Below are 16680 nucleotides of genomic sequence, written 5' to 3'. Positions count from 1 at the left end.
GGGGCAGAAAGAGCCATATTCTTATTTAAATGTAACGCAGCAGATTGTAAAACCATAAGTAAAGGCAGAACTTTTCTCCACAGGATCATTTTAAAAATGGATAGAGTCAACTAAGCGTGTGCTTCATGTAACTAAGAAAAGATGGAAGTAGTCTTAGTGAAACAAAGTGCCATTGACCAGTGTTCCTGCCTGTAAATTCTGCAGGCTTTGTGGAGAGGAACAGTGGCATTGCAATTAAATCACTCAGAAGGTGGTTGAATGTTAAATTAGTTAGGTCCTGCTGTAATTTTACCATCTATAATAATTCATTCTCTGTGTGTGTGTGTGTGTGTGTGTGTAGTTAGATCAGTTAATAGTTTGATAACCATATTGGGGTTAAGGGAGGTTTCTTGCCATCCATTGTAGGTAACTCTGCACCATGCTAATAAAGCAAAGTTTATTTACTCTATAGCTAACTCTCATTTCACGCATGTATAGGAATTGGAACAAAGAAGTAGTTTGTGAAATTTTTTTGTGAGGGAAAAATATATGGTGACTTTCATTGCAAGTGTTAACGATTGCCAATATATAATCCGTAGCAATGAGATGACAATGGGGTTTTTTGCTCTACCAAATGCGGTAATTAGCAGTGCTTGCAGGAAGCACAGGAGCTACCTGCTGTTCTAGCCAAGAAGATGTTGACTCACCTGTGCCTTTAGCGTGGTCTCTGTGGCAGCACAGATAGCTGTGATCTGCAGAGCTCCTCCATCTTGTGTTTATATAATACATGAAGAAATCAGTAAAGGGACTTTTTGTTTGGTTTAGGATGGAAATTCCAGAATTATCAGAAATACCTAATTTGATTTTGATGTGGTTCTCAGAAACATCAAAGAACTCCAGTAGGAGACTTTCCAGCTCTTAATGGGGGGATGGGATGGGACGGGACTTTTGTATTACAACGAAGCAGTCCAAGGAGAACATATTTGTTGCCTTTTTCTGTGAAATGAATGTACACAAGAACAACCAACCACCTTCATTTTCTGTCCCTTCTCTGCAAACACACACACATACACATTTCAGTACTCTCGATACCCCCTTGTCTAGATCTGCAAGGCAGGTCCTGAATTTATAATGTAAAAATGTGTAGGGATGCAAGAGCAGCAGCTCGAAGGACCAAATTCTAAGAAAAATGCCAAAGTTAGACTGATGCTGTCTGAGACGTGCTGAGATACAAGATGTAGGAGTAACTCACATACTGATTACATGGGATTGAGCAGGGTCATTTATCTGGGCCATCACGCAACTCTTGCTGTCAGCCAGGTAGATGTCCGTGCTGATCACGGGGATCCCCATCACTTTCTGTAAACTTGAATTTCCCCTCTCTAGACTTAAAAAGTATCTTAACCGCAGTGTTACAGGTTTCCTCGCACTTTTAAAACTTAAAGCAGATCTCCAGACCAGCCACTGCAAGTCTGCTGCAGCATAGCTCTCGGGCAGCCCCCCCGGTGTCCTGGGCTCCCCCAGATTGAAGCGAGCCCTTGGTAAATACAGCAAGGACCACGTGCAGCCCGACGGGACGTTTTTGGTGCGGAGGGGCCTGCGTGCCGGCTGCTCCGGCAGGGATCGGCGCGGGGTCCCGGAGGAGCCAGGCGGCAGGGGTGCTCCGGGAGGGCTGTGAATGGAGCCCTGTGCCTGCGCCGGGATGGGAATAATCTGCCCTTTCAGTGCTGCCCGACCTCCGGTGTCCTAGCAACCCAAAGCTGTTCGGCTGAATATTTTGTGGCGTTCTTCATTTACACATATCAGATATTGGCTGCGATTTAAGCCTGGCTGATTTCCCATTAGGGCTTTCAAACAAAAGGCTCGATACAGGAAGGAGAGGAGAAAAGGGCTCCTTAGGAGATAATTTTATAAAACCATATCTTTTTTTCGGCGTAGGAATTGCACCGGCACGTTTCCTTGCTTGAGAAAGCACCAAGCAGCAAGTTGTGCGTTACGTCAGCCTTGTGATCTGTAGGCATCTTTTGTGGGCTACTGAGGGAATGAACCGCATGCAGGGGCAAAATGCATTGGAGAAGGAGAAACTGCTCATGGCCTCAGTATTGAAAAAGGGGTGCGATCAAGTGCTAACTTTTTAAAGTTACTTGAATCCGATTTTGACTTTTAGCTAGGAAGTTGCTGGCCCTTATGGCCATACAACAAACACATACGCTCCAAACTTAAATCAATTAAAGACAACTTAAACTTTTTTATTATTTTAAACCTTATAGTTTGCGGAGGTGTGATTCATGATTGTTGCAGGGCTTTTCCCGTTTTTAACAATTGGAGCCGATAACGTGGAGGAGTTTTTTCTTAATTCGTGGTGAATGTGCGAAGGCTTTGTAATGACTTAATCTAAGCTAGTCCGTAGCATTGCAGTCTGTGTCTTCACAGACAGTCAGCCACAGTAAAATCTCAGCCAAACTTCCCTTGCTGGACCGTCAAATACTTGCATAAGTAATGAACTTTCTTCCTGCCAAGGCAAAGCTTGCATGTGGGAAGCGCGGTTCTGCATTGCACCGTGCGCTGCAGGCCAGCAGCTGTGGCTCTCGTTCTTCTGTCTCGTGCGGAGTCAGTCTTTGGGAGTCCCAGTACCAAAGGTTTCAAATAAATAAGAGTCATATTTTTTCCACAACTGGAGTGCTGAAGGGGGACCGGTTAGGTCTTTTAGTCTAACCTGCTGCGTTGCAAACTGTAAGGAAACCATTAATGCCTACTGGAAGGAGGAGGACATCCCGTGTTTTCTTTGAAGTGTCTGGTGGCTTTAGACAGTCCCACCACATTGGGTAAGCTCTTCCCATGAATACACGCGGTGAGAAAAAGGTGTGCCTTCTGGTTTGGATATGTCTTGCTTTGATTTTCGTGCTTTTTATGTCTTTATCTGCTGTATATTAGAAATTGTTGTTGAACGTATGCTCTTGGTATAGTTACTGACAGATTACTATCAAGGCCTGTCAGCTTTCTCATTGATGAGCTCCTCAAGGCTTTTATTGAAGTCCTTTACTGCTTTTTTTAAACTCATATCTTTATCCTCATGGCTCTTAACTAAATAGTTTCCAGTGTAGCGGTCTTTATTATCGTGCTCCAAAATTGGACACAACATTTCAGTAGGCGTCACATAGCTGAGGAGCACAGGTTAGCCCACAAATCACTAAACTGACTCCTGAAATATTGGAGAATTTTTAGTATTCTCTTTAAAGCAATGCCCCAAAATAGAAGAGTCTTAAGACGTAAATGGCATTCAGGCATGCAGTCCTAAAGGAATAGGGTGTGACCAGATCTAGAGAAGCAGCAGGTGGGTGCCCAGGACTGAAGCAGAGAATAAAGTGAGATTTGGATTTAGAGTCCTCTTCTGCTCTCCTTGTGCTCCACAAGTTGATGTCTCTTGTCCCTCTGTGGAGTGCGATGTTAGCTCCCTCCACCCGTGCATCGCGAGCTCTTGTGGCTGGCAGTGAGGTTCTTCCTCCTCCTCCTTTCTACTTATCTGCAATTAATTAGAAGAGGAGGCAGTATCCCTATATCCTCTCTCCCCCCCAATACGGAGCTGCAGTCTGAAAAATGTTGCTCAGTTTCGTGTCACCAGGGAATGCAAGGAGAGTTGGGATAACATGGATCAAAGTTATCCGCAATACTATTTCAGGATGTACTGCTGAAGTGATACGGTGTCAGCATTTCAGTGAGAACTAGCTACATGGAGGGTTTCACGTATTCAAGTGAGAGATTCCTTGTAGCAACACTACACTAGGTATTAGAAGGACCCAGGATTAGGTTCTTGCACAGATTGTTACAAGAAAAGGTTTTCCAGCTGTGTCAGACTTTGGCCATGCAAGATGAAATTCATCTTAAACAGGTTCTCTCGAGCATTTTCATCCTAATTTTCTATCCCCTGATGAAACTTCCTGTCTTTCAGGAATAAATGCTTGATACTAACCACCATTATCTGAAGAAATCGTGTTAGAGGAACCATCCTACATCATGATTTACTTCTTTTAAGTATAGAAATGGACTTAGGTGCCCAGCCTGCCAATAAACTGTCAAATAACAAAAAACTTGTAAGGTGTGGATGAAAAGTCTGGCATGAAGAAGTGAAAGTACAGTGGAAAAATTAAAAAAAAAAAAAAAGAGAAAGAAGGGTGGGGTCTCAGTCCATGTAAGTTATTTGATGTCATCGCTGACGTGGAGGGTCAGGGTTTCACCACCTGCAGTTGGTCTGTACGCAGCCTCAGCAGACACGGAGCGGTGTGTGCAGTTTTCTTGACCGTTGTAATGAACAGTGGTGACATTGGTGTTGGCTGTCTTGACATGGGGTCGGTAAGGAAGGACAGCTGTCCTTGCAATTAGCACCTCACAGCATGTTTCTTCATGGTGTGTCTGTGGCTATCAGGCAGCCTGATTGATTTTCTTCAAGAGAAGCCTGCTGACTGGTCACAGTGTGGGGAGAATGAGGCCAGGCTGGGGTTTAGTCTGCAGGGACTGGAGGCTTTAGCGAGGATGACCTCAAATGAAATGGCAACAGATTACTCGCAGGTGGAGAAGGAGGGTCCATGAAAAGTTCCAGCTGGGGTCTGTGCTGCGAGTCGCACCTTCTGCCAGTGTGCCGAGACCCTGCCAGAGCAGCTTCAAACCTTAAATCCCTCTTTTCCCAAATGCTCTTAATTGTCTGTCTCACATGGATGGTCTTGCAGTTGCTGTTCCGGGACAAACAGCCCCTGAGACTTGCTGTGCATTTCAATGGACTCCCTGAATAATGTATTCAAGCAACAAAGGCTCACTTCAGCTGAAAATTTAGGCAATCACATAGCTTTGAACGTGTGCTCAGAAAACTTAAATATTTCCAGTGTTCTAGCCTGTGCCTTTAACAATCCATTCCTATTCCATGAAGCTTTAACAAGTGTGTAAGAAATAACACTGTCATTTTGGGGAGGTAGCATTCTTCTGGGCTGCTATGAGAGGTAGACAAATTCTGTCTTCCTTCAGAAGAAATTCTGTATACCTTTAGAAAGGAAGGTTCACAGAGGGGCTGTTGTGTGTTTACTCAGGGGTACATTTAGTCCATACAAGCCAAACAAAAAGATTACTCTGAAATGGAAGAGTACAGTGACAATGACTAATAAAAGTAGATTAAATAGCTCCAGGATTGTGAGTTTATTGATCGTTGTTGATGAAAGCATGAAATCACAGCAAGCCGGTCAGAATAATTTGAGCGTCTTTTCTCCAACGGCGAAGCTAGTTCCAGCTCTTATCTTTGCTATAAATAAACAAGCAGGACCTGAAACATGACTACAGCATCTTTGTAGATGGATCTAACTCAGCAGTGTCTTGACCTAGTTGAAATGTTTAAACACCAGTGCAAATGGTCAATGTGGTAATGTACTGCTTCATAGCTCTTAAATGGGCTGCTGTCTTAAAAATACCCTGGAGATGCCCTTGTTTGTAAGGTAAGCTGGGTGACAGGCTGAATATAAATACAAAAGCATTTTCACATTCGTTTATTAAGTTTCCTCCTTTGACTGTTTTGGTACAGTAGAAGAACTCTAAAATTACAGTGTTCGTTCTATATGGTATTATTTTTAGCACAGGCAACTCTAACCTGTGGCGTGAGAGTGGCTAATTCTGAAGTCTGTCTCTTATCTGAAATACTCAGGGCTGGAAGATGAGTCACACAGGTCAGATGCAGTAGTTGGAGTTGAAAAGATCAGCTAATCCTGTAAACGTTTGCTGCTGGTAAATGCAGTACTTTCACGTTCAGACCTGTAGAGATTGTATAAAAGAGCCAGCACATCATTACTGAGTTTGCAGTGAAATCCGGCCTGGAGTTTGCAGCAGAATTTTTGGAGGCACAAGTGTTGTTGCAATATACCCATGCTCTTTTTCTAGCAAGTTACCACCAGCAGTGTTAGTAATTTTTAAAGGCTTTTTATGGGGTTTTGGGGTCGCTGGGTAGATAAAGGCCAGGAGAACTTTGGACATGCAAAACTTACTGTTATTTCAGGTTTATCCAAATATTCCTTGACTTACCAGTGCCATACAGTAGAAATACCAAATCAACTTCAGCTGTGGCACATTCTTTGTTTTTATTCTCCTATACCCTTATGGTGTTTGTCTGTGGACACAAATACTCTGGGACAGTAAGGGAATGTCTTCAGAAACAAAGCAGGCATCAAACTTGTCTATGTTTTGACCTGGACCTCTTCCAGTTACAGGTAGCTGCGTGCTGGAGAAGACTATAGAGGGTTTCTTTCCTTGAAATACTGTTGCTGTTAGGTCAGTAGGACCCGATGCTCCAGGCCCTTGGGCAGGATGCGCACAGGTTTTGATGCTCCTTGTGCTGGACGCGCAGCAGTTCTGAGGTTGAAACGCTGTTGAATAAGCCAATGCTGTCAAAGTTTACAGTGCAAGCGACTGAAGAAATGATGGCTAGAGGAGCAGGGGGTGAAATGGTTCGTTGGAGGTAGGAGGGTGACCAACATGGCACTGCAGCTGAAGTCTGTGGATTTGACAGGGAGGTTGCCCTAGCCCTGCCTGTCCTGGCTTTACGGTGCATTTTTCTATTGCGGGTGCAGGCGTTGCCCTTTCACTTCTTTCAGGTTACTGGCTTGGGTCCTTAGCACGAATAAAGGCTGCCGAGCAGTACGTATGGGTAAGAATCACTGAGCATAATGTGGTTTAAAAAAGGCAAACAATGGGCATGCAGAAATGTTCGTATCAGTTTAGCTGGATTATATATTAGAAGTTAATTTATTCACACTTTTCAAATTTGTCTGGGAGGAAAGCCTGGCATTTGTTTTGACTCATGGAGCCGGTGACTGAGATCAGAAGACCATAGGGACTGTTTCAGAAGGATCTGGCTTGATAAGTTCCCCTATTTCTGAAGAAATACTAGTACTCGTTTGGACATGGAAACAAGTTCAAAACCCATTATAAAGCAGAGGAAGACTGACCTCTTCTTAATTTTTGCTTCTTTTCTCCAGAGTAAAATTGCTGAGACTTCATTTTAGGAGTAAAAGAGCAGATTTAAAAAACGCAGACATTGAGAAAAGTTACTGGTTTTTAAATAAAAAGTTACTTTTTCACACCCTCATACTGGTTTTTCGTCTTTTTTTTTTCTCTGTACCTGTCTTCTACAGAACACTTTCCTAAGCTAGGAAAATCAACACTTCTAAGACACAGTAGCAAAGCTGACATAGTCCTACTCAAGTTCTCACATAGAAACAAGGGACTGGGCTTTTTCTTCCCCCCCTGCCCCCCCCCCCCCCCCAATCTCTTTGTGAGGTTCCTCTTGCCTACCTAAAAATCCGTGAAGGCTGCTGTAGTCTGTCATTATTGTGCCTGTACACTTCTGAGGCAGCCAGTAGTTCAGGGAGGATGAAGGATTTCCGCAGGGGGAAGTTAAGGTATCCTCTGTGTTTGAACGGAGCAAATCATGAGCAGAACAAAAAAAAGTTGTGTTCTCTCTGTGTGTCATTCGGATGCTTGGGGTCTCCATTAAGGATGCTGTCCAGGAAAAAGGGACGGTGTTTTTTTCGAGCCTCAGTCAGACTGTAATCTAAGGAACGATTTTATCATTAAAATTATGCGTAGGTGTTGGATGTCAGTCCTAATGGCTGCTTCTGGTTATGATTTCAGGCAGAAGCTTTGCCCTTTAGGAGGCTCGCAACAGATCAGAGCAAGCACTTAGCAGCTTAAGGAGCCAGAGTCTCGCCAGCAGAGACTCCAGGTCGCATTAAAGCCTTGGCTTCGGTGCCGTCTGGCGCAAATTCAGTGGAGGCGTTTGGATTCAGGAAATGATAAATTGCAAGTTGTGCTATGAAGGAGTGCACCACAAAAAATACCTTTATCAAGTAGAGCAGACCTCACTCGTAGCTATTAATTTCATGTTGATGTTGCTTAGTGCCCTAACGTGGCTGTGACCCATGCGAGTCTAGCTGTTGTCTGGCGATTTTGCGTGTCGGAATGGTTTAGTGCTACCATTCCTTGATGAAAGTGAAATATCTATTGAAAATTGAGTTGATTTGAAGTTGATTGCATCTCTCAGACAATTTTGGAAGCTATCAGTTGACTTCTTTTTCTGTTGCCTTCTCTTTTATAAATTTGATCTTACTTTGCGGGAGTCTTACTTTTAGCAAGTAATTCAGATTTTTACTTTGGAAGAGATATTGTTTTAAAATCAGTTATGTTCTGTTGTCTGTCTGAAATTTTCCTACAGAATACAGTTTCTTCCCAAGTGTTCATTTGTGAAACAAGTCCAGTTTTTACAGCAACACTGGTAAAAATCTAGCAGACCCCAGAGAGGAGTCCTGTCCTGTGTTACTTTGGTATAAGTCTGAAAGTTAGCTTGCTTACCCCAGGAAGTCTGAAGGAGCACCAGTAAAGAGACAAGACGGAGCATCGGCTGCATAGGTAACCCTTTGCATGGAGATTTTATGCTATTGCAAGTTTAACTCCTTAGTGCTGCACTGGGCATCGTTCAAGTGGAGCTGGTCATGATCCTCTGTCTTAGAAGCGTCTGCAGTTTAATAGCGGGGTATATGCAGTACTTGCACTCTGGTGCAAGAAATGCACATGCAATTGATTTTTTTAAGTATGAGGAGTCCTGCTGACTGGAAGTTATGCTTAAGGTTATCCCTGCCTGCAAGTGTTTATACGACTGAGGCTGAAGCCCTCTTCATCCACGGAGTAAAACTACCTGTATCGCCAAGTCGTAAGGTGGGTACACTGGACGCTGTGGTGATGTGCACAGGACTGCGTTGTTAATTCTTCTGGTTGTTTTCGTTAGACGTGGGAAACCCTGGATGCGTTTTAGTGTTTAGGGTTTTGGCTCCCTCTCTGACCGGCTGCAGCTCTCCCCGTTGCTGAGGACTGAAGAGTTGCTGTGATAGCTCAGTCAAAAACCCCCGAGCGATGGGGGGTATCTTCTGGTACTCCGTATTGAAAAGTGTAAGACATGAGTCCGGCATGCCTCTTACCACCCCCCAACAGTTGACTCAAAGCAGCCAGACTTGTTGCAAATGTAATTCCAGTGATATGCCAGGGCAGGATTTGACCCTCTGATTTAATAGCCTCATGTGTCTGTGAGTAATTAAAAATAACTCGTAATGTAAATTGAAGGAGTAGGCTTATGTGATGAGAATTGCGATGGTCTTTCTGTTGCCCTGCTTTGATAGCATGTTAGCATCTCTTGCAATGTTTCCTGCTTTTCTTTAAAAATGCAGGTATCTGAAGGTAGGTGACTCTGTGACAATCCCAGCTTCTGGTGACAGAGCAGGGCTGCTTCTAATTTCTGTAGCTGCAGGAAAACGGTCATGAAAATGTTGCTTCTTCCTCTGCAACTCAGAACAGGGATGGAAAGAGAAAGTTTTTTTTAAAAAGTAACACGAGCTTTCAAGCCAGCTGTGTGGGTGACTTTTGACTTTTTAAGTGCCTGGGGGTGGCAATAAAAGGATTAGGTGATGCAGCAGCCATCTGGCTCCCAACGCTGGAGGTGCTCCCTTGCAGAGGGAGAGGCTGCCTCGTGAGAGAGACAGCTGTCGTGTCACCAAAATTTTGCCTGGCTTTGGTATATCCCCACTTCCATCCATGCCTCCCCACCTCAAAACACCAAAAATACTGTTTACTTTGCAAGTCTTGTGAAGAACATCACCTTTTGAGTCGACGAGTATGGGTGGGGTAAAAGGACTAAAAGCAGGTATAGTGTTAAAGAAAAAAAGATATATTGACCTGCGTCCGCTTGTGGCACGCATCAGCGTGGCGTTATAGGAGGCAAAAAGCGAGTATGTTTTTTCCTGAGGATTTGCGTGTGCGTTTGTGTTCGTTCCCTCCTTCTCCTGTCGGGCATCATCCGCCACTTGCGCAGATCCAGGCAGGCCGGTGTGTGCGCGGACGTTCAAAGGGCGGCTTGGCAAGGCTAGTGCCCTACCACACCTGCCTGCCATAGGGTGGGCACCTATGGAAAACACTGTTGGCAATACCAGTCACGAAGTATCGATACCTTTATTGTAAGCGTTCATGCTGTGTGTTCGCTAAAATACAAAGATTTTGCTCGTGGTGTATTTTACTGGTGGTGGGAAGATCCAAATTAAACACATTGTTGAGAAAGAGGAGTTTGTTCGCATCGTTCGCAGAGGCATTTTTCCCCTCTGGAACATTTAATTTTTTATACTACGGAAAGAAAATGTTAAATCACATTTGCAACAGAGCCGTTAACGGAACAACGGCCAGAGTGGTGCGGAGTTGATGTAGCTCCCTGGGATGCAAAGCACCCGTCTCGGAGGGAAGGTAAAAGCAGCCGCTGGTGGTGGCTGATTTTGTCCGTACCCCCGTCCGCCTGCTCGGGCCGGATCAGGTCCTGCCGGCACGCAGTGCTAATTACCCCAGGCGGGGCAGGGCTCACCGTGGTGACCGGCCACTTTCTAAAACGCAAATTGTTTTCATTTTTGTTCAGTGCTATTAAGTGTGGCGGAAGGGCCAGGCTGGGGTGGTTTTCCATATGAATTTTAGCCCCTGTACCAAAGGAAGGGGTTGGAAAGTCTTTCGCTGTGGGAGGAACGGGGAGTGCTGGGGAAACGTTTGCCCGTGCGGCTCCGAGACAGCTTGGTGCAGAAGGGCTGCTGCATCTACAGAGGAGTCTCCCACCTCTGCTCCAGACAAGAAATTAATGAAAGGAAGAATAGCAACATTTTGGTTTAGACAGTTTGCCTTTTAAAGGAGGGAGGCAGAAGTTAATCTATCAGTATTTTTGAAGCTACCTAATTAACGACTCAGAGGTATCATCACTAGCACATGGTGTTTTGTTCTATGGATAAAGGTGCTGAGGGAAAAGTTTAGACTGGATATTTTAAATGAACTTTTGAGTCTGTGTTTTCCTGAAAGTACTTTTGATAAGTTCAAATTTGGGGGAGTTATTTGCTAAGTTGAACAAGAAGCATGATTAAAACCAGTTAATGAGTATCAAGAGAGTCCTCTGATTTATGGTTGCTCAGGGCTTGCTCTTGCTGTCATTTCTATCAGCTGAAGAACTTCAGATCTTATATAAACCATTGACTATATCTATGAAAACCCACCTTCTGAATTTCTTGCAAAGTAGCACTGTACTCCAGCCCTGCAAATGACTGTGCAGGAGGGTCAACTGGTGGGTTAAAGTGGATGATTGGGCAGATGAATTAAATGGTGTATTTACATGTGGTGTTATTTTGGTATCGGGGTTGCCGGCGTTTTGCAAAGCAGCAATTAGCACTATCTTGGGTAGCTTTGCGTGGCTGTGGCTGGTTTACCTCAAAGCCTGGTGAAAGCACAGGTGACTCGGGGGATTCTGAGATGAGACGAGAGGATTCCCGAGGCTCCCAGATCAGTATTTGCAGGTTTTCGTGACTGAGGGGCTATAGAGTTATCTGTTTTCTAAATGAAAAATGGTGCTGGAAAAACTGCATGCAAACTGAGGGAAACTTATGTCAGATGAGCAGATTTTTTTTTTTCCTGTTTACAGATGAAAATATTTCTGCTGTTAAGAATAGCAGAAAATAGAAACTCTTTGAAATACGGCTTATTTAAGACTTGAGGTACCACTGGCAAACTTCCATCCCTGTCCATAGTAGATGAATTGTCACTACACTAAAAATTAAATCTTTTCTGCCCTTCTGGTTTTGTTTTTTTCTAAAACCCTATCACACCAGTGTATTTGTGTATCTTCAACATTTGGGATCATCTACAGGGACTGTAAATTCAGTTGCTAAAGAAACAAACTAATCAAGCTTACAGCTGTTGACCTGTTAGCTGCCTGTGCTTCTTTCTGTTGTTAGCTCCTGCCCAGCAATGGCCTGCGAGTATACGTGAAATGGAAAGAGAGAGCTGATTGAATTAAATGGCTGTAAATGTTGTGTCTATGGAAATTATATTGTGTAATTACCTCTTTATTTCCATCCTGTAGATACATTTTTATATGCTTAGAACTGCTAATGTCCTTTAAGACATCACGTAGCCAGTTTTTAGCCTTTGCGCATTTCAGATTCATATAATTTGCCCTTTGTTTATTTCCCCTGACATCTCTAACCATTGCTATTAAACCCCTTGTTTTGAACCTGCTCATTTTAGATGCCAGACCAGTTTGATCAGACAGTGGTGCTTAACCAGCTGCGCTATTCTGGGATGTTGGAGACAGTCAGGATTCGGAGGGCTGGTTTCCCGGTCCGGAGGCCCTTTCAAGACTTTTATAAAAGGTAAACACACTGACTTGTGCACTTCAGAGGCAAGTCACAGGTACCAAATCAACGTTCCCATGTTGAGGAATAAAGTGAAAATCTGATAACAAAAAATTCATATGGCAAAAATAGAACTTGTCTCTTAAATGAAGTAATAAATACTGTTTGGTTGACAGGTATAAAGTCCTCATGAGAAACTTAACTCTGCCCGAAGATTTAAATGAGAAATGTGCCGTCCTACTTCGTCTGTATGACAACACAAGCACTGAATGGCAGCTCGGAAAAAATAAGGTAAAATAATCTGACTGTGCATATTGTGGGACTGGTGCTTATACAAAGCTGAGGGGACAGGATTTAGACTGCACAGCTGCAGAGATGTAATTGTAATGGTAATTACTTCTGGCCTTAAAAGAAGCTGCGCATGCCTGTGGCGCTCTTGAAACCCTTACAGCAACAATGAATGGTTGTGCTGAGGAATTTGCTGTCTAAGGCACTTAGACACTGACTGGTGATTCACTCGGGGAGAAAGAGTCCACTTGAATTTTCTGCCACTGCTCACAAGCGATAGCGCTGGTGAGATCAGAACTTAAAACGTGGTGGCTGGATTTTATCACTTTTAGAAGTATCAAGCATGTGAGGTAACACTTTTGTTCTGCAGGGAGCTCCACTCATACTAGTAACCCCCCCTCCATGATTCCTGCTCAGTGGCTGAAATCAGGGGGAGGAATTTTAGCCAGTGTTCATGTGGCAGAGTTGAGCTCTAAATGTGTTTGCCATCCTAGTCTGAGAGTCTTTATCAGAGGTATGTTAGACCTTGATATGTGTCCCACCAGACAACCTGAACTTTGCCCACAGCTTCTTTTTCTTCCCCCCAAAACCCAGATTATTTTAATTAACAGAATGGAATTTTAATTTGAGAAATAAAACAATCCAGGTGCTTTTGCATGCTCATTTTGCAAGTCTGCTTTTGGACAACAGTTATGTGCAGAGCTTCCCTCCTTGCGAATTTGTGGTCTTGGACTTAACAATTGATGTGAAAGCATTGCGTACTTACAAGAAGATTCCCCACTGCAGGATCTGAGATTTCCTAAATGTTAAAAATGCCTGGTGCAAAGGGGCTTCTGTAGTGGGGAGAGAACAAAAAACAGATCCAGAAGTAAAGTTTGCTGAATTATGTGTTACACTTGCAGTTTTCCTGTCAATTGTTAGAATTGTGAAAAAACTTTCTCATTACCATAAGGTAGCAAAAATATTTTGTAAAATCTGATTGATTCCTGTGTGAAACGCCCTTCCTCCTCATCCTCTTCTCCCCACAGCTGCATAGTTTTGAAGGGTTTCCTCCGTTCCTCTGCACACTTAAGAAGTGTTGATTTAATCATTTTAAAGTTATTGTAAGAGATAGAATCTGAAATATTCTGATGGTGATGGAAGTCATCTTTCATCCCATTTTTGTAAACGATGGCTTACAAGTAATACAGTGATAACGTTTGGCCGCAGAGCTAGGCTGTGCTTCCCATTATACTTTCATAGGTAGTATATTAACAGTATTTATGCACGGACCCCAGACAGTGCTTTGGCATCTTAGGGACATATATTTATTAGAACCTGAAATTGTTTTAACCAGCTGTTGTAACTTCCCCTTACTGGGGCCTGGGCTCATTCCCCCCCAGGAGCTGCCTGCACATTTGTAAGAGTCTTCATAAACAGCTTATTGTAGAAGAGAACAAGAGGGCATTGGTTTCAGACTGAGCATGGGATGAAGCACTATCCTGCCCATGTTATTTAAAAGGAGTAGTAATGACACTGTGATCGATGATTTAGCTTCAGTGTGATTTTTTTTTTTTTTTTTTTTTCTTTCTTCTTGTCCTTTATATCTCAAGCTGCAACGCACCTGCTCAGGAAAAGGCATTAGCCTGGGCTTAACATGTGCTTAACATCCATTTTTGTTCAGGAAGTAGCTGAATGCCTTTCTGAAGCAGAATTTTGTTGGGTTTTTAAAGCCAGTGTGTGTAGAGCAAAGCAAGTTTGCCCACTGAGTGAAAGAAAAGGCTTCTTCCATGAGTAAAAACTTTATATAGAAAGAGCTGCCCAGTACAACTTAGATACTGGAACTCTGAGACTTTCTGTGGGACTTTTTATGTTCCTTAGTGCTGGGTGATTTGTGGTAAAATGTAGTCCCTTTCTAGCTACATTCAAAACTCACAACTGTGCCTCTCTTCAGGAGTGCTGCTGATTTGGCTTTGATGATGGGCTTTTTTCCCCTAAACACAGAGGGAAAACCTACATTTTTTTCTGCTTGAACACCCCCAAAAGTCTGTTGGGGCTTTTTTGGTTGGTTTGGGGTTTCTTTAATTTTTTTTCCCACAGCAAGAAAAAACCGAAAACACTTCAAGGAAGCATTCCTGCTTTTAGATGTCTTTGCAGCCCTCCTCCCTTAGCAGAGCCCACGCTGTCCGTGCGCTTTCCTCATCGCCGCGTTGTGGCGTGCGGCCGTGCTCTCATCCCGTGTCAATCAAAGCATCACTGAGCTGGATATTTCCAGCCCCTCGTATCTTAAGCAGCAGCGTGCCAGGCTGTTGCTGCCTATAGCTGATACCAGTGGACTTAGCCTTCAAAAAGGGAAAAAGTTGAGAAGAGCTGGAAAAAGCACTGGCAGCACATAGCTCACCGCTTTGTGAGTAAGGAGCAGGCGTCAAGGCAGGTGGAAGAGGGAAGCTGCATCCCCCGTGCCTCTGCTTGGCTGGAGAAGCAGTTTCATTCATTTAAGGCAAAATGAGCTGGGTTAGCTCCATGGATGTCGATGCCAGAGGCACTCGGTAGTCCGGGCGAATGATCCGGGTCAGTGCTCGGGGGAGAGCCCGGGGAGCGGACGGCTGGGGGGTGTCTGGCCCCGGCAGCTGTCTCCCCGTGTGACAGCAGGAAAACACAGTCGAGTCAACCCGAATATGAAACCGCTCTCATTTCTGCTCGCTTCTGCGGGCGTATAGCAACGTCATTTGAAGCCATGACGCTTGTAAGGGGTTGTGGAGCAAGATGTTACTGTGAAACAGCTAAATTATCAGCGTGGTATTTCTGCCCCTCAAATCGGGACGTTCATGCTAAGTCCTACAAGTTCTTCGGCCTGTGTTACTCTTTGGTGGGAAAGGCTGTTTAACGAATCCAGTAATTATGTTGCTTTTGGAAAAACCCTGCTCCTAACTAAAATTCCCATTAGTGTAATCAGGCTCTTCCCACTGAAATCCAAAGTTGGAGGTTCATCTGCAGATATTTTCGTTTAAGAGGAATACGTTTTGGTTTTTTCTTTTCTGTTGAGGAAATGTTGTTTGTCTCTGAATTCAAAGCTGAGGCTTGCTGCTCGGACTGACATTGGCAGCACCCTGGCTCTCCTTATATTTATGATGCCCTCCGCAAGTTGTTAAGCCAGGAGTTTTCTTGTGTAGGTGTTTCTCCGGGAGTCCTTGGAACACAAGTTGGAGAAACAGCGAGAGGTGGAAGTCACCAAGGCAGCAATGATTATCCGAGCGCACATCTTAGGTTATGCAGCCCGGTAAGTGACTAGATGAGAATATTAATAATCAAGCTTTGGAATAAATGGCTGGGGTTTCATGGAGTTAAATCCTTTTCGCACAATTCTTAACTTTTCCTCGGGACCAGGCATCCAAATCCTGTGAGTGGCTTTTGAATGTACCAGCTGGTATCTTTGCCAGACCCATGAATAAAACAAAATGGAGTTGGAATTGTTTTAATATAATGAATAGGACAGTATGGAAGTTTGGAGGCCAGCCAGTATCCATCTATTTGTATCATGGCATTAGAGCCGTGGTAGGAACTCTAGCTGGATGGCACCTAGTGGGGCTGCCCCAAGTTACCAGCTGAGATTCAGATTTATCTTTGCTTCCTCATGGTAAGAAAAGAGAAGGCAAATAAAACTAATTAGTTTGGTTCTTGAAGAACCATGACATTAGGTAGCTGGTTAATGTTTCACTTGTTTACCTGGCTTCATGCATTATGTATTAGGTGGAGTTGCTCATCCCATCTGTTTATTTCTCTGCTTTTTCTACAAATCAGTTCAGGACAGTTTAAGGAAACTTGTTTGCATGATGAGGTAATTTCTTTCCATGTGTATATTAGTCCTGTCCTTATATTCTGACCAGTATGTTACTTAAAAACTATATTCCTTTGTTTAATGACAGAGCTATCCTGCTGTTCATGATCTTTCTTTCCAGAGATGTGGGATGACTTATCTATGTATATTCTTTCTTGGCATGCGTGCACACACACAGAGCTGCCCTTTTAGCGTCTCCTTGTCAGGGGCATAAGAACATATAAGACAGGTAATGTGCATTTCCTTAATGAAGATACAGACAGCGCTGTCACAGAAATGAGAAAATCTCTTTCCTCTTAAAAGGAGGAGAATGTGAACGAGAATGGGGAAACCATCGCAGAGCTAGAAATAATACGTTGTTTA

General features: G+C 43.7%; 1 protein-coding gene across 1 annotated transcript in view; it reads left to right on the top strand.

Annotated features, from left to right (window-relative positions):
• The window catches only part of MYO10 (myosin X), a 169831-nt gene that overhangs the window by 124203 nt on the left and 28948 nt on the right, over positions 1–16680 (top strand). Inside the window, exons 20-22 of the mRNA XM_030041607.2 lie at positions 12106–12230; positions 12389–12503; positions 15653–15759. Of these exons, the coding sequence (XP_029897467.1) occupies positions 12106–12230; positions 12389–12503; positions 15653–15759 (347 nt within the window). The remainder of the gene's footprint in view (positions 1–12105; positions 12231–12388; positions 12504–15652; positions 15760–16680) is intronic.

Source organism: Aquila chrysaetos, chromosome 18 (genome assembly GCF_900496995.4).
Source record: "Aquila chrysaetos chrysaetos chromosome 18, bAquChr1.4, whole genome shotgun sequence".
Taxonomy (NCBI): Eukaryota; Metazoa; Chordata; class Aves; order Accipitriformes; family Accipitridae; genus Aquila; species Aquila chrysaetos.
Note: the sequence above shows the minus strand (reverse complement) of the source record. Positions and strands in the feature narration are given on the sequence as shown.